This window comes from Neodiprion pinetum, chromosome 6 (assembly GCF_021155775.2).
Source record: "Neodiprion pinetum isolate iyNeoPine1 chromosome 6, iyNeoPine1.2, whole genome shotgun sequence".
Lineage (NCBI taxonomy): Eukaryota > Metazoa > Arthropoda > Insecta > Hymenoptera > Diprionidae > Neodiprion > Neodiprion pinetum.
The window spans coordinates 10,488,386-10,506,793 of record NC_060237.1 but is presented as its reverse complement, the minus strand read 5'-3'; the positions used below and the strand labels follow the sequence as shown (position 1 = coordinate 10,506,793).

Below are 18,408 nucleotides of genomic sequence, written 5' to 3'. Positions count from 1 at the left end.
GGGCAATTTTGCGAGAAGAAAATTGCGGTTGCAAAGTTTTCAGTCAATAGTCGAGAAAGTGTTGAACCCATGACGCGGCAGAGACTAATGGAGTTAGGGAGACACGGATGGTCCGAATTGAAAGAGCCATCTTCATCTACGCGTGTGCTTGTGTAGGCGCGATTCGATATTCCGTTCGACGATAATTTCGCGACCTTGATATCGTGCTCGCGAGATGAAAATACCGATACGCGAGTCGATGTTTGATTTGGATTAGTTATCGATGAACAGTGCCTGGAGTTATATTACTCGCGCGTAATTGAACCAACGTGTTGAATTAGTACTTCGATTCGATGAAGATGGGAGTGAAAAAAAAAAAAAAAAAACAACACAATTTGTAGTCGAGCTTGTGTACAATTGGCTCTCGAAGCTTGCAGTACCTGCCTACTGCGCGAGAATATAGCCGAGCAATGAAAAGGTTCGATAAAAAGAAGACAAAGAGTCGGATCCGACGCTGCGCAAAGTGGTAAAAGTTTTGACATCTTCTGTCTAGAAGTAATATTGACTGTCGTACGCCTACGGCCGTGTCACTGATGCGTTTATTCGCACCTTTTTTCACCTCGACACTTGTCATTGAACGTTTTTCAATTAATGCTCATCTTATCTGTACCTATATATTCGCATTACTTGTTCTGCAGAGCTTTGGATAATAATTTGAAGAACAAATGACGAAAATAAGCGATGTTGTATACTACACCGATAAAAACCAGGCACGTTCGCACAACCACGGAAAAGTTGTATTTTTCAGTAAAAGCCGAAAGAATTCCGATTTTACCGACATTTTGACGCGTGAAATGTGTTTATTAGGAGACTGGATTTGATTGACAAAAAGGTTGAAATATATTCCAGTTGAAATATCACACGTGCAATTGAAATTCCATGAGCATGATAAAATTGAGTAAATCTATTACAAAGCTCAACCAGTTTAAACGCGTTTCCGTGAACGAGATACAAGAGTAGATCTACCCGGGTGATTCGCGTGTATAAATTCAGGTTGTGTAATTTCTTTTATTCCATTTTGTTCAATTTTTTTTTTTTCTTCCCATTCTCGAAACGAGCACGATAAAACCGTGCGATAAATACCGTTCGATATTTTCTTGAGATGTGTACCAGGCGCGTTATGCGTATGGCATTATCTGTATTGCGCGGGTCAAGAACCCCAGGAGACGTATCTGCATCCATCCCTATCTGTGTGTGCCTACGATCCGGGATACGTGTGAGTTTGGCACGAAAGTGTGTCCGTGTATGCAGGGTGTCGGTGTGAATGTGGTACGGTAAGTCAGCGGACAAGGCAGCAAGAGTGTGCGCGAACCGTGTAGTCAGCACGCTATATGTTATATCCAGCTCGGTACAGTCTCGAGTTCCATCGCAAACCTGAGACGTTTTGAAACCTACAGGTTGGAGAGCTGCAGGATACACACCGACGCTGCGCGGACAAGTATGCGAAAGGGATCTAGTTTTGGTGGGTTTACTTCGACGCGAGAGGCGCCGGGTCTTCGAAAACGGTTTCGTAGGTATTCGGATTCCCGAGGAATACTCACCTGGAACTCGTTAACCAGCTTTTCGGCGAGAGTCACGTCGTGGCTGTCCTGACTCGCCGCCCCCGGACTCAGCATGGAGTTCTGATTCTGCTGCTGTTGTTGCTGCTGCTGTTGCTGCTGCTGTTGTTGCTGCTGTTGTTGGTTGACCATTCCCATCCCGGCGAGGGTGCCGTTCTGGCCCATTGTTCCGGTCATGTTTTGAGCTTGCTGAAGATTCTGACCGAGGTTTTGCTCCTGCTGTTGCTGTTGTTGCTGTTGCTGCTGCTGTTGCTGCTGCTGAATGTTCTGTGTCAGGTTCTGAGCTTGCTGCTGAAGCGATTGCTGGGTTAGATTCTGTCCCAAATTCTGCGACAGGTTTTGCGCCTGCTGCTGAAGGCTTTGCGACAAATTTTGCGCCTGGTTTTGAATGTTCTGCTGTAACGTTTGCGCGTCGAATTTCATCTGACTCAAGTTCTGTGGCTGGTTGAGCAGCTGCTGCTGTTGCTGCGGCGACAAACTCGGCGTCAGATTATGGGCCAAATTTTGCTGCAGCGTCTGGCTAAGGTTTTGCTGCATGTTCTGGGTGAGTGCCTGCGTCAAAGCCTGTCCAAGATTCGCGTTGAGCACCTGAGCCGGGCTCTGGGTTTGCGACATGCTCTGCTGCTGGGCCTGCTGCGAAAGGTTGTGCAGGTTCTGGGCGATGCTGTTGGTGTTCATCGCCGTGTGATCTACGCTCTGAGACGGCGAAGGAGTCGTCGGTGCCTGAGGCGACGTTTGGTGCTGATTCAACGGCGTGTTTTGTTGACTTGACTGCTGGTGAGCCATCGCTGTCATTTGGTGTTGCTGCTGCAGGGACTGCACCGTGTTTTGGGTCATACCCGTCACTGGGTTCTGCTGTACCTGCGTGGAGTTTGATTGTTGCTGCTGGCCGATCGGACTGTGCATCGAGTTTTGTTGCTGGACAGTCTGTTGCTGAGCGTTCTGTGACTGGGATACATGGTGCTGCTGTTGCTGCTGCTGGTGTTGCTGCTGTTGCTGCTGATGCTGCTGCTGCTGCTGCTGAGCCATGGGACTGTGCTGGATGGGACTTTGTCCGATCGGACTGTGCTGAAGGCCGAAGCCGTGCTGAAGGCTCGGGGAATGCTGAGGCGGGCCTCTTTGGGGCTGGTGCCAGTAGTCGGACATCTTGAAGACGTGTTGCCTTAGCGCGTGGAGGTTGGCCGCTGCTACGGATACAGCCGACGCCTGAACTTCCATGGGTTCCGGTTTCGGCTCCGGCGAACTGCTGAAACTGTCCTCCTCGTCCTCGTCCTCCTCGTCTCGCGAGCCTATTTCCTTCTTGGAGATGACCTCCTTCAGCTCTTCGTCCTCTTCTTCCTTAAGGCTGTCCCATCCCTCCCCGCCGCCACCCCCGTCGCTGCCTCCGCCGCCGCCAACGCCGCCGCCTCCGCCTCCGCCGCCACCGGCTAACCGACCCCCCGAATCGCCAGAGTGATGGTTTCCGGCGTGCTGTTGATGGTCCGGACTCTGTCCAGCTAGGACGAAGTTGTTCGCGGATTGCGACTGGGCGCGCAGGTCCAGTGCCGTCGCGTCCGAAATTTTGAGGCCTTCGCGCGAAGCCCGTGCTATCCCCTTGCGGCGCAGCTTGCCCGCTTTTTGTCAACGCTTCCGATAAGCACCAGCTCGATCTCGACTTCAGTACGGTCTCGATCGGAAGACTTGTCAGGGAGCGGATTACACTTCAGTTTCTCAGCTCGCCGGTGGTGCAGATTGCTATTACCGCGCGAGGCGGTTCAGGTTTTTCCTTAAAATCTTTCCGAGGTTACTGCTGCGCGTCTCGGCAGTTACGCTCACGTTGGCTATCGGTGCAGCTTGATCCTTTCCCAACGCGGACGTTTCTGGATTTTTCGATCATGTATCGTTCGGCCCTTTCGAACTGTTCGCCTCTTATCTTACTTTAATAATAGAAGAGTTTGATCGAGTTCTGCGATTAATTATTATTACGTATATATGTATATACATGTATATATACACGGTGTCGGCTGAAATCCGGCTTGTTATTCCGACGCTATTATTATACCTTTTCGCACCGATTATTCTTTAGCCGAAGATCGCCGATCGTCTTAATGACTATATTCCTTTTCCTCTTCTTTATCCTCCTTTTATCTACTTAACAGCTAGTACACTTATGTTCAGGTTAGTTTCAGGATTGCCCAGCCCGGACGGTGTAGACGAAGCGTTGATTATCCAGACAGATGGTGCCTCTCGCTCTGATCGCAGTATTAAAAATCCGCTGCAAGTCTGTGTCCCGGTTGCCCTGAGTAGCCCTGTGATTTTTTTGACCGGGAGGCGAACTTGGGGGATTTTATTTAAAGCGAAATTATTTTATCAGGAGATAGAAATCTTTCTCTCCTTATCGCGAATTTATTTCTCCGTATAATCGTATGAGATATTATCAATTTCTGCCTCTTTCTCTGTCTGCGAGATAATGGGAAACGCCTCGTAATGCGACTCTATGTTTTTTCCCTTTAAATTATTTAATAATTATTAATTATCGTGTCGAATATCTCAATATATCCTGACATTAATAATTACTTTTTATTATCGTTTAGTAGGTTTTATAAATATTGCACTTAGGTACACTCGTTTTTTGAACACACTGAAATATACGTAATATATATGGTAGAGCAAAGTTGATCCGCAATCTCTTTTAGAACGGATAAGAATTCTTCCAATGATGATCTCTGACAAATTTTTGTTTTCTTTTAAGTGTTTCCTTTTTTTTTTTTTTTCTTGTTTTTAATCTCCAAATTTCTTCGTAAATCTTTCCTTTCGCTTGTGTTTTTAATTTTTTTCCTGTAGCTTTAGCTTTATCTTAATTGTTGTTTTTATTTTTATTGTGATTATTAGTCGAATATCTTCTTCTTTTGGTTAGCACTTTGTCGTCTCTGATCGCGCTACGCTCCCCTCTACTCTTCTTCTGTACGTATTTCTAATACTGAGACTGCGCCTTGTGTCCTCTTCTCCTTGTATACCTTCGATTCTGCTTCTTGTCCTTCGTCTCTGTCTTATTTTCTTCTCCTCTGCGGGATTCTCTCGCTGCAATTCGTCTCCCGCTCGTAGCTGCAATTCATAAAGAAAGAAAAACCAATAGTTATCAATCTGATATTCTTCAAGTTGTAAGAAATTCATAACTATATAGTAGGTATCGAAAGAAAATATTATTCTAATTCTCAAACGTCACGTATGTCCAAATTATAAGATTGGAAAAATTCATGCCATTTCGTGAGGCGTAAAAAAATTCTTGGCAATTGATCTTCCTTCATATTTTGAAATTTTTAGTACAAGCTTCACTCCCGTGCGAATAAAGTTAAACGATACATTAAAGTTGCATAATATACGTCTGAAGCACTTTTTGATTCGAACAAAAACACGAACTTCACTGATCGTCAATTATTTATGCGGAGAATATTTTCCGTGGCAAGAAAACAACGAAACGAACAAACTGATATATATATATATATATATAAGATTTGACGAAGTAATTCTGTAGCTGAAAAACTTTCACTTATTTTTTTTTTTTTTCATGAGTGTAGAACAGTGAGATTTATACCATTAGTATTTAAAACGTTTATTATAAATGCGTCGAGGAAAAATATTGGTTAAACTTATGTTACTGAAATTCTTGAATCGAAGTAATCCATTCGAATTTTCACCTACGAAATTGTAAAAAACTGAAGAGAGAACAGAAACCACTAAGCTGGAGGGCGATCGAGCAACCGTCGGAATTGTCAAGAATTCGAATCAACGACGAAAAGTTAGAGTAAACGAAACGAAATGTTGATATCGAGACGATCCTTCGCCGTCGCGACGCTTGGCGCCGTCCGCGTTGAGCCGCAAAGTCGACGAATTAAGTATACATAAATGAAAAACTGAAGAGAATAAATAAATATAATCTTAAAAACTAGGAAAGGAGTGAATTCATGAAAACACAAAATAGAAACAACAACAACAAAAAATACACTCACATGCTTTTAACGAATAGTTTATTTGTCGAAAATCATAAATCGGGTTGACAGGTGTGGGAAAACACGTACAAAAACATAAATTATATACAAGACACATTCTCGCGACGGCAAAATTTATCATAACAGTAATTTTTAAGTTTCAATTCGATTTTAATTCTGCTTAACGAAAAAAACAAATGATTAAAAATTCTTTTCACGAATGTTCATAGTCCTTGAGAGAAATTTCGAATTATATTCCGTGATATGTATACATATATATATATAAATACTTATGTATCGCATATATCAAAAACACTATTACATTTATTAATTGACTTTTACACAAATGTTTTCTCTGTCTCACAATGCGTTATATTCACGGCGCACAGTTTATTTTTACACTGAATAAAAAGTGTTGTTCCGTTTGAATGTCTGTTAAAAAATTATGGTTGGTGAAAATATATCGGTGTTAGCGTGATAGTAATTGAATGAGTAGGATCTTCGAATCGACTTGAAAATAATATTTTGACATTTGCTTTACTGGATATCGTCACTTGCAGCGTTAATTTACTTGACAGCGTCAATGTTCGGCATATTCGTTGTAAAACATTGCAAACTATCTGAAATGGAGTGAAGAGTTCAGATTTCAATTGCTGTTGACACTGACAAAGCACTTCCGAATTGTGTTGTAAAGTAGTTTTGGCATATTTCTCAAACTGAAACGCTTCCTAAGAATTTTACTATTTCGATCTAAAACATCAATATCAAACTGAGTAAATAAAGGTGTAAGCCTTATACTTTCAATTGTATTATACGTAACGAAAAATCACACTCGTTTTTTGTTTTTTTTTTTTTTTTTTTTTTTGCACAAAGTTTTATCCGTATATCAATACTTTGATAAACATGGTATTTCCGCGGAGAAAAAATTTTAGTCAAGCACTAACAGCAATTTATTTGTATTATATGTATTGTCTTGGTTATTATTCTATTTGTAATTTTTTTTCTTTATTTTTCGTTTTGTTTGTTTTTAATTCACACAACATCACCAAGGCACTTTATTACGTTACTGCCCGTTGTTGTTGTCTTATCGAGGTTTTAGTGAACAATCGTCAACCGATAACGTAACAACAAAATTCTCTACACGTAACATGTATACAATTATTAAATGCGAAAATCATATTTTAAACAACACTGAACTGAGGATGACGACGAAGAAAATAAAGGTCCAGGCTTCGACGTGGGAGATGAGGAAGAAGTGAATGCAAAGAAAAAAAAAAAGAAATGAAAAAAAAAGAGGGTAAATCGAGTTTCTCTCAACGGGACAACGTGAACGTGACACGTCGACGCCGGGGGTCAGCGTAGAGTCCGGTTGCTTACTGTGGACTGAATCCAGGGAACGTGTTCAGATTTAGGGGTTGGCTCTATCAGACACGGTGGAGACCGTTATGCAACTGGGTAGGTTTCAGGGTAGGACGAGCTAAGATGCTTTCCGAAAAAGAGTCCTTCCGTGTTCAAGTCCTTGACGCGGAGGAACCGAACTGACTCAGGTCTGTGGCTCGCGACAAATGCTAAGTCGTTCTCCGTTGCCGGTGGTAGATCGCGTCTCAGACCGCGTGCGTCTGACTAAAGCCACCCCCCGAGCCTTAAAGAACCCGGCGAGTAGGGGCGTTGTCTTAGGTGGCGGGCGCCGGACGAACTTCTGCTACCTTTCCGAGCGTCCCTCGCGATTTACGGGCGATAAAAAATCCCGACTTAAATTCCGAGCACCTGGGTCGCTCGGTAATTCAACCCCGTTCATTTTCATCCCCGTATATCCTCCCTCGCTCAAAAAATACACCGTACAGATATCAAAAACTGAGCCGGTTTTGGACAGGAGTTTCTAGTCCACCCCTCTTTTCCTTTTCTCCCACCACGTCTCGGCGCGCGCCCCTCAAGGTGGGGGCGCTCGAGGGAACAGGGATGGCTTGAGCCTCGGTGGTAGGGGAACGTCTAAGGGGTGTCGTAGACGCGGCAAAGAGTGGGGTGAGCCGAGCGAAGGAGGGTTGTAAGAATCGACGCTGCTTTTATCCCTCCGTTCTGCGTGTTGCTATACTTACTACTTTCCTTCCACTTTGTCCATTCTTTATTTCACCCCGTAGAACCTAATCTCGTTTATCTCTTTGTGCTCGCTTCTTTGCCATATTTCTTTTTTTCTTCAATTTTTAATCCAGCACTGTTCACCAAATATCTTTTCTTTGCAGTCAACCTGACGCGCTCGGTACCCAATTTTGTTTCGTACTGAAAAATTGTCCGACCTACGCACGAACTCCTTTCAAAGCTGTCGATTTCTCGTCTCTTTAGCTTCATCCGTTCCACTGGAATTCTTTCGCAAAAAAATCATTCGAAAAACTACGACTAAATACAAAAATCGCGTAAGCTGTGAAGAAATGACATATGCATCATTTTCATCACCACCCCGTTTCGCAAAGTAACCGCGTGTCGTTGTTTTGGTTTCTTAAGAATCACCCGCGTACCTACTTGACAGAATTAGTTACACATTGCGCGCACTGAGCGAACGCCTTATTCATTAAGGTGAGCCACGTGTGTTCTCGCGACGAACTTAAAAAGTCGACTGAGAGAAAAATCGTAGAGGGGGCTAAGCGTGGGTACGCTCGTACAGAGCGAGTATAAGGGGGCGTTATAGTCGTGGGGTACAGAAAGTGAATTAAAAACAGGGAGAGCTGGACATAAAAATGGCCTCCGTCTATAACGCGCGTTACGTGCGGTGTATATATCGTACATTCAGTAGCGTCATGGTGGGCAACATATGCGTGACTGACACGAGGGGGGCTGATGACCCACCGCATGACCGTTGTCCTACCAAAAAGTTTGGGCCATCGTTACGCTGCCTCCCGATTACGCGTCGATGAACGAGCCGAGGCTGATCGATCGATCCTGCGAGGAGTGCGTGTACGCACTGATCCAAGGTGTACGAGGCACGGGGTTGACCCATCACCGGAGCCGATGGTCATCTTGGACGAGAAAACTAAATCCTCCCGAGACGAGGAAACGAACCCCCTACTATTCGTTTCCACATCTCCGACACCCCCTCCTCGTCCACCCCCACCTCGGCCGCACACCGGCAGCAAACCGTTTCCAACCCCTGCGAGAAATTCACCCCTCTGTTCCTTTTTCTAACGTGGCAACATCTCCCCTCCCCGCCCTCGCGGGAAGCAGAGCGAATATCCCCACCACGATAGCGTCTCTCCCCACCAGTAACCCGTTTCCCTCCCTGATACGGCAACCCCTGCACGCAAGGCTAGTTTGTTTTTTCGCTCTTCTTCTTTTTTTCCACGTGTCTGCCACGTGTGTAGAGACGAGCCTGCACGGCGACGTCGGCGAGGGAGAAGTGCGCGATGTTCTCGCACCTTTCGGCCACCGCGATCCGGGGAAAGTCGGTGGGTTTCGTTACTTTTGCCATTGGATAGACCGCGAAGGTCGAGATAGCATCAGGGACAGATCCGGCTGATTCTTTTCTCCTCCTTTCACCCGACGTGGGAGTAGCCCCGTTCGGGGAAGAAAAAAATTGGCCAATGAACGGACGGAAAAATGCGGCCAGGGGCTGGATTCTTTTTCTCCGGACAACGACTCAGGGGTGGGCGCCGCAAGGTGGGACCAATCGCTGCAGGGGGTAGAGCCCGCCTGTCAAGAATCAACAGCTCCGTCAGTTCGAGGCTTTCGCCGTTTCTCTGACGTCGAGATTTCTCGTTTCTTTCATATTCGACGGTCAAAGTCATCCCTCCATTAGTAAAAATTGGCAAGAACCACGGGTGGGTGCAGAGTTCTGCTGTACCGACAAAATTTTCATCACGGGATGAAAGTGATGACTGAAAAAAGGAAAGAAAAAAAACTTGACCAACCCACAGATTTTTGGGATCACCTTTTTGAACAGGTGGGACAAACGTGAGAAAGCGTCGATCCGAATCGTTCGGTGTTAACGGATATAACGGAGAGAGGTAAAACTGCGGGGATGAGTACACTTTAAGGAACCGGGTCGTGTACCCACGTACTGCATATATCTGTGAATCGAAACCACTTTAAATAACAAATGAACGTGGGTAAGTGAAACAGGTGAGGATCGAGCCAGCCGAGCAATGTACGCCGGGAAGAACTTGTATTGTGGGTGGTTGGGTTCCGATCACGATCACGATCGGCAGCTGGACTTAACGGACGAAGTAAAAGACGGTGGAGGAGGCGGCGTTGCACGAGTCGTTTCACGACGTACCTTGTTATACGCGTCTGTACGCGCTCGGGGTTCAACACACCCACGCGATTCGAACGAAACCGTGGCACAAAGCGATATAGGTGCAGCGGTATACTCGTAAAAAGAAAGATCTCTTGTCGAGATTAACAGGCATAGGAAGACATTTGTCTTGGCGGTGGTGCGGCCGGCATGGGAGATATTGTCATTTTTATGGCGCCCTAATAGAGGGTGGTCGCAACCTTGATACTTAAACTGAAATAAAACAAGATACTCCCTGTTTTTACTCCGATCTCCTTCGATTCTCTTACGCGCCGAGAACCCTCGAATCACCGTCAACGAACATCGCGCTCCTAAAAATTATTCGATTCATCATTCGAACGAGAGGACTCTGTGGCGCTGACGGAACATCGCGTGGGCGCTTCGAACGATCGTTAACACCTGCACCAATGCAGCTGACAATGAGAGCGGGAATGCAAATTCAAGTACATTCAAATTTGGACAAGAGATTTCGCGGTAAAGTACAGATTTTTCAATCAAACATTTGCGATTGGAAAAATCGAAGTCAGTGGGCAACGCCGATCGGAGTAAATCGATTTGCTTTCGACGATGCTGTCTATTTGTGAAGTCAACGTAGAAAAAATTTCTGGCATATTTGAACATTTTTTTATTGCGATAATTTTTTTTACCGTGAAAAAAGTAAATCCAATCCAGCTGTAACACCCGATTTGAAAATTTGACATCACACGCCTCGCCGTCTGTAGATTCGCTTTCCGTGTGGTTCTCAAATTGGATGATAAAACCCTGCGAGATGTTTCGCCCCGGTTAATTGAACGGGGCTGATTCGAGGACGTCGACAACCCTGCCCTGTTCTAAGGTGACGTCTGGTGGCAAGACTGGGAACCGAGTAAGGGGTTGAAGCATCGCGGGTTCTTGTCCGGGCTAAATCTACCGAGTTATTCGAGAGTGAGAGAGAGGGTCGAGGGATAAATAGCGGGAAATATTCGAAGAGAATAAAACTAAAGTGCACGGCGCGTTGGGATCGGTATATCGTCGAGCGTTATTTAAACTGCGCTAGAAATTGTATGAATTAAGAATTATACAGCTGTGGTCTGTAGGATGAAATGAGTGCTGCGTCCGGCGGGCATTACGCAATGAAAGAAACAAATGAACCTTAATAGAAAAACCGCTCGCGCTAGAAAAACCGCCTTCGTACAGCTGCTTTAAAAAGTCAACTCATCGTGCGAGGGAAATAATAATCATCGGTGCAACGTGCTGCACAGTCGATTGCCCTGCAGAAGGTCGTTGATGAGTTTATACGAACCTCTGCCGCTGCGTTCTTCCTGCTCAGCGCAATAGGATCAGGGATTAGGTGCCATGAATGAAGAGCGTTTCAACGTCGGAGACAACCGAGGGAAAAGATTTACCGGAATGACTCGGAGCATCCGCGACTCCCAACGTTTCAGTATCGGACAGTTTCGGTAGGAGAATCGGAATCCGGGAGCAGTGGAGGATTACGAAGATGAGCCACGTGACGCGTGTCGCGAAAAATACTTTGTTACCGTCATTTTTCCGGACTGTACGAACCGTATTATATCCGCGCCGCAGCAGCTCGGCTCGCGTGCTTGTGTCAATAGAAGCCAATCTAAGTACATATGCACACATGCTGCACTATTGCGCGTATGATGCAACCCGGCGAGTACAACCGTCCAGTACGTAAGTGTTACCATGCACGGTTGCATCATATACGCGTGCAATAATCCATATCTTGTCGCGTAGCGCGAACCGCAAGCTAGCCGCTTCAAAGCATTGATTCAGAGGATCGTTTTTTTCAACCAGACACAAGTAAATTTTGACCCATATTTATCGTTTGATCGAAATATCGTGAGGACGTTTTTCACGGTTACAAACTCCCTCGGCTGGAGATAAGATAAGAGTCGACCATCGGCGAGTTCAGGATCAAGGTACCATTTTCGAGCGGACGGCTGTTCTCCGATTATAATCGATAAAGCGATGGATGATTTTGAGAAAAAATTTGATTCTAGGTAACATTTAACAACGGGTCTATTTTCCATAAGCTGTCTGTAACGCCAGGAGGGCGAAGGTCACTGACCCTCTGCACATGCGAAGGAATTTCGCTCAATTCTACGGGGGGTTCGAAATCTGGGCGGTACCTACGGCAAATCACGTTATACTGTCAACTAAGCCAAGTTTCGTCCACTTCGGTGTTGAATGTTTCACCACGTCCGTAGCAGTTATTTGGTAGAGTTGTGATTGTCAGGTGTATCGTGGTCGATTTTCAATTCTCACGTCGAAAGGTTTACGGTAACTTTTGAAAAGTGCGTAGAGAAAAGATGGTAGACGAGCCAAATTGCAAACCAAAGTGAAAACAAAGCTGACGTACGTCGCGGAAAAGGATAATTTTGAAGAATAAAGAGAGATGTTCAAATTCAGAATCCTTCCTGTTTAAAAGTTGCAGTTCGTTATATCTGTATTACCGAGGTCCTGCAGGGATAAAACCTATTCGCTCGTTCTGTCGCATCCCTCCGTTCGCACGGCTCTAGAATATTTTCCAACCAATAAGCGAAGGATTTTGAAACGATAAAACTTTCATTGGACACCGTTTCGCGATGCGTGAAAGTTGATGAAATAATAGCAGCAGTTTCAGCGCGGACCTTTCGGAGTGAGCGGATATTGTTATGCGGAAATGTTAAATTAATTATCGAAGCATCCGGCGTTTCGGCGCAGGCGATGCTGCCGGACGGAGCGAGCGGGGGTCCGGCGAAACGGACATTTTTGTCCCCGTGAAATTTTACAAAATCATCGAACGGTCATCGGAGAGTCGAAAATGTCCGGGCCAGGGTGAGGCGGTAATCGGGGTGGCTGCAGCGGCGCCGGTCTCCCATTGGCCGGTCCAGGGGTTGCCTGCTGCAGTCATCGATTCACGCAGTCATTGGCTGACTCTGGCCAGCGGCCATTTTGAATGACTCCGGGATCAATACGCGCTGTGCCGAAAAAATCCACTGGCGCAAGGCTGACGGGGAAACGGGGGTTCGGATCGGCCGAGAGTCGTGGGGGGCGGAGAGACAGTCATCGAAAGGAAAAAAATACCCTTCGTGCGTTATTGGCTGCGCCAGGGCGACACACACGAAAACGCGCACACAAACCCGCGGGGCGTGGATGCGAGACACCCGCATGGAACCCTGCGTGTATGCCTTGCATAAATATATTTCACCGCTGCGGATTCCGCGCGTACGTGTGGCCAGCCAGACGCCGATACACCGACCGAAATTGGAAATGGCCTCCCGTTTCGTCATTTTCGGAAAGGGTTCAAATTTTATTCCCTCCTCCGGATGAAAATTGAAAATTGTATACATGATGCCGCTGATTATAGAGTTTCATTTCAAATGACTCCGTGCTTACGATACGTAAAAAACCGTGAATGTATAAGGTACATGAATTCAGATCCCTGCAGTATAGATATTTCATACATCGTGTGATGTATATGTATACAACGTATGAGATGTATCCAATTTGCGCAAAATAACCGTTTCCGGTTCTTTCGAACAATTGTAACCGAAGCTTAAAAACGTTAACGCGAGGCGCCGAAATTTCGAATTACTTTGCGAAGAGTCTGGTGTGAAGATATCTGCAAAATGCAGCGGCTTGGAATTATATTGGATTACATTCGGTGACAGGTACTAAGTGAAATATGTCGAGTGATTGATTCGATTTCCGTGTCACGCAGCTCTCACTGCGCAAAGTGTAGTTCTGGGGAATTGTTCATGCACGTACTTCGATTTCGACGATTGAAATTTCCCAGTGATTTATCTTTAATCTCGGAATTTTCAAGCGCGTTGCAAACATCGGATTTCAGTTTCGAAATCTGCGAAGGCGTATCCCCTCTGACTCGAGGACGAGAAGTATTCTATAACTAAAAGGCGCGTCTGTTTGTTGATTTGTTAGAAATTGATCGCTTATACAACGATGACAATGACCGTTATCGAGCGAAATTTTGCAATGAATCAAATTGATTCGTACATGCTCGACGTAGATAGCTTACATACTTATAGTACATATACCTTAAACTACGAAAACTAGCATCAGTGAAGATTATTTGGTTTGATGGATTGTTGGTTTACTTACATTTTGAACAAAATTAACCGGAGCAAGGACATAAGGCTCTCTCGATAGCAACGACTTTTATCAGATCACATTTTTTTGGTTATTTTAAATTTTGGCTCTAGACATTTAGATTCTTCTTCTTATTCCGTTTCTTCTTGTTCTTCTTTTTCTTTTTATAAATTTAGTTATTTATTTCTTTGTGTGTGTGCAATTTATTTATATAATCTAAAGTTTGTCAAAACTTGTTAAAAATATACTTTAGCCATATCTTTACAATTTACTTTTTTAACACCTAAATTTTTCTCTTTGTGAACATCTATGTTTTTTTTTTGTATTTTCTCTTTGCTTCAAATTTTGTTCTTGTAGTGTAGGTATAATGTTGTAAGGCAATGCTTGAATTTTGTTCCTTTTTTTTATTAAAGATTTTTCTATTTTTTTTGTTTTACTTTTTTCTTCTTCTTTTTTTATGATAATTTTGAAATTAGAGCAACGAAATAAAACGAAATAAACACTTTTCAAACTAGATGAAAGAGTCTTCGATATTCGAAACGTAAATTGGAGTTGTTCAGACTTGTTTTTTTTTTGTTTTTTTTTTTTTTGATTTTTTTTATGTTCCTTTAAAGACGAAAAAATGGATTTTTCAACGATGAAATTAATTTTTCAATGAAATAACTATTACAACACATAACAACACAGTACGACGCGTCTGAAACAGTACAAAAATATTATACGTTAGTATTAGAAGATTCAAACGAATGCAAATCAGAGTGATCGAACTTGATTTAATCGCGGTAGCACTGTTACGATTCTTGCATTTCATTCAATATTACACGTCAGTCTTGGAATTACCCGCGGGCAAAGTTGTTCGAAAATATCAATGAAGCAAGTCATCGGCGTGAATTGGAAAATGGTGAAGAGTAATTCTGAACTCAAGACGTTCGGGACGAATTAACGATCGATCTTAGAATTGATAGAAGAAAAAAAAATCAAAAAAAATTCCACACAAAAGACGAAGCGGATTCATTCGAAAATCGGCATTCCGGGTTGCGAGTATTCAAACGACGCGGTTGAAAAAAAAGGAGTAAGAGGCCAGGATCACGTGAATGCACGAACGAATGAGCGTCTTTCTATCCGCCCCACTCCTTCCCCCACCACGGCGCGAAGTTCCTTGCGTCGTAAGACGCGCCGCGGGGCGAGAACAGCAACGGCGCTGCTTTCGTACTTTTCTCCCCACGTGCCGTTGCTCCAGCTCGGCACTTCCGTTTCAGAATTCGCGGGAATCGTTTCACCCTCCCGAATTCCGCACAATCGTCTACCGGTTCCCGCTGTCCCCGAATCTCTTGCCGGGACGCGGCTTTTCTTCCGTGAAAAATACCGAAAGCGTCGACCGTTCGCACCGTCGCGAACTCCAGACGACGGTCGTAGAAGGGGGGCGGAGGTAAGGAAGGCGCGCGGCGTCGCGACGCCCGAGTAGTTTAACGCGGTGGTAAAATAACGCTGCACTTTGCCCGCGGGTACGAGACCGGACGGAGGATGAAAAACGGCGATTAAAATTTTTATGATTTTCGTGAGTTTCGAACCTTTGATAGAGGCATTGCGAGCATCCCCGTGTCTGACTAGCAACTGCGCGTCGGCCCCGTGTCAGGCACCCCCACTACGGGCAAACCTACCCTCGCGTCGCGCCCGCTTCGGGACGGGATCGCCGCACGATTTCGCGGAGTATAGTTGATCCCCGCGCTATGCCGCACGGGACTCTATCGCACGTTTCGAATCTGCACGGCTGGCACGGGCTCGACCTTACTGACCAGAGACCACAGCCCGGCCAAGGTTCGCGCGAACGACGTCCACGTTGCCGCGGTCTCTTCGCCGGAGGCTTGCCCAGCTCCTACCTACGCTCGGAGAGCACCACTCGACGGACTCCTGCCGTCCGGTTCTATGCAAGTATGCACCCCGCGGCTCGACCTACCATTCTTACGACATCCTCTGCTGGAAAGCGTCCGGGGTGCGAGCGCGTCTTCCACCCTCCGGGCATTATTGCTTAATCCAATTTTATACGATGCGATTTTAGATCTTCACTTTCGCGATTGGAAAACACACCGATAGAAGTTTCTAGATTTCTGTTATCATTGCTGCGGAAACAACTCAACTATTCTCATGTATTGCTGAAACCGAAAAAGATTTTCTGGGTATGGACTGAAAATTAATCTTGTAGCTGTAAACGGAAATAATCTGCTACGTGTTATTATTTCGTTTTTTTCATCACGGCCACTCGTGTACCGGGTTCATTTTATATGGCAACTATCGCGATGATTTGATAATGGTGTTGCAATGAATTAGTTTTAAGGACTTATTTCACTAAACAAAAATCAATATAATGACGACGGACTGTTGCTGTAACCTACTATTTCTACCTGTTTCAAATATTTTTCACAACGATTCATGTATTTCAATCGAACCCTTTTATTGATAATTCGTCTGTTCGATAAAATGGAGCTCCTGGAAATATAAATCAGAGCAAGGGATCAACTATTACAGAATTTCGTGAAAACCGCATTATTTTGTTGAAAAATCGTTAATTGCTTGCCTGTATCCCAAAACTGTAATTGAATACTACTGACATAAAAACATGAATGATTGTCAAAAAGATGTTTCCAGATTTATACAATTAGTTACTCTACAACATTGAGTTGGAATAGAAGAATAAAATAACAATGTGATTGTAGAAAACTTGTTCTTTTATCTACTTCTTAACTATGTATTACTGATTAAAACTGTTCGACTTGAGTTTCTCAGCGAATTAACGGATCGTGAGAATTAAGGTAAGTCCGGTTTAAAAATCTTCTGCCTTGTGGATCGGTTATCAATTCTTATTCCAGTTTCTAATTTAAAATCTCGCATTGTTGTCTTCCTATACCCCAATGACAAAAGCTTAAACGAACGTAAAATACCGTTGTACAAAATGTTTCGTTCAACAGATGCCTCGTAGTTGAGTAATTTTTTGTCCCGGGTAATACTTCAGGTCTGTTTAATCGTCGATTGTCCAGACTAAGATCCAAATACACATCGCTTTTTGTACTCAAATAAAGCAATGTGCTTGCGACATGGATTACACGAATGGACCTGAGGTTAGCCCGTGTCAAATGGAATGCGGTCCAAAGTAGAGACGTTGCAGAAGCGTCTACGTGCCTGGGTAAACGTCAGGGATACGGTTACGTACTCGGTGTGTATAAAATCCACGCAAGGGAAGGTTAGTAGAATCCTCGAGAAGCCAGATTAGATCAGAAAAATCATTGATCTCAAGTATTTTTCAATTGACTTAACTAAACGGGTGAGTTCATTCGAGAAAGCGAATCATTTTTTGTTTTTTTATCCTATATTTATATATATATATTTATATATATATATACATCCATATTTTGTGAAAACCAGAAATAAAAATAAGCTCTTCGGTGAAGTAACTGAGATAAATATCAGTTGCCTACGAAACTGACGAGAACAGAGGATGAGAGCGAAAGGTATGAATTTTGTCGTAAAATTTGACAAGCGACAACTTCACACCAGACTTGATATCGCACGTATTTTGTTGACGAGACCATCGAATGACTCCATCGATACCTCCGTAGTTACACATTGCGAGAAACAATCAGACTTGCGTGGTACTGGGTACGAAATTTCGATGACGTGTATCGACGCGCTGATGCGCATCAGCAAAAATACCCTCCTAACACTTCTTCGATTAGGTAATTGCAAAACCCTTCGCTGGATGCCAATCACTCTTCAGATTTTTAACCTAACAATTATTGGTAAATTTTGATGAAAAAAATTCTATTTAAATCTATTTTACCCAAACTTTATTTTAAAACGTGATGTTTTATTATGATCAATGATTTTATGGGGGAAAAATTTGTTTTAAGTCTTACAGAGGATAAATTTGGGCCAGCTTCTTAACTTAAAGGATCAGTTTTCAATTTTGTGTTTTTTAAATACATTCCGGTCCAGTATTTTGCTTGTAATAACTTAAATCGTCTCGAATACTGAACTGCATCCATGATATTTCATGGCCTCGTGACGCCAAGAAACCGTACAAAGTTCCAGGAAAATTTACTAAAAATTGTTACAATTGGTTAAAAAAATAACTTTCTCCCGACTTCCCCAAACTGAGATTATACAGAAAAATGCACGTACAGCATACTTTGACGAGTGTATACCAAGTTTCTCCAAATTGTTGGGACATACGTATTGATCCTGACCCCGAATTGGTTGATACAGAGTAATGCGAATTACAGCTGCATGCGCGAACGACACAAAGTGCGGAGTACCAAGCCGAAGTGCTATAACAATCAGTCACTGTAAGCCTTGATAACGATACCGAATTCGTGTATGTATTACAGGGATAGAATTTTGTGCGAGAAATTTCGAGAATGCCAAAAAAAAAACACAAATATAAGATAGAAAAATATTTCACGAACTTGACACG

At 43.9% G+C, this 18,408-nt stretch overlaps 1 protein-coding gene and 1 long non-coding RNA gene across 3 annotated transcripts in view; both read right to left on the bottom strand.

Moving 5' to 3' along the window:
• Positions 1-4,552, bottom strand: part of dati (datilografo) — a 63,535-nt gene extending 58,983 nt beyond the window's left edge. For both annotated transcript variants that reach the window (XM_069136850.1, XM_069136851.1), the window contains exon 1: positions 1,581-4,552. In XM_069136850.1, coding sequence (XP_068992951.1) covers positions 1,581-2,816 — 1,236 coding nt within the window. In that variant the 5' untranslated portion in view covers positions 2,817-4,552. The remainder of the gene's footprint in view (positions 1-1,580) is intronic.
• LOC124222193 (uncharacterized) lies at positions 4,551-15,552 on the bottom strand. Its single transcript, XR_006883968.2, has 3 exons — positions 15,512-15,552; positions 13,953-14,637; positions 4,551-4,682 (listed from the first exon to the last, which is right to left on the bottom strand). It is a non-coding gene; the product is annotated as an uncharacterized lncRNA (long non-coding RNA).
• Positions 15,553-18,408: the final 2,856 nt, after the last annotated feature.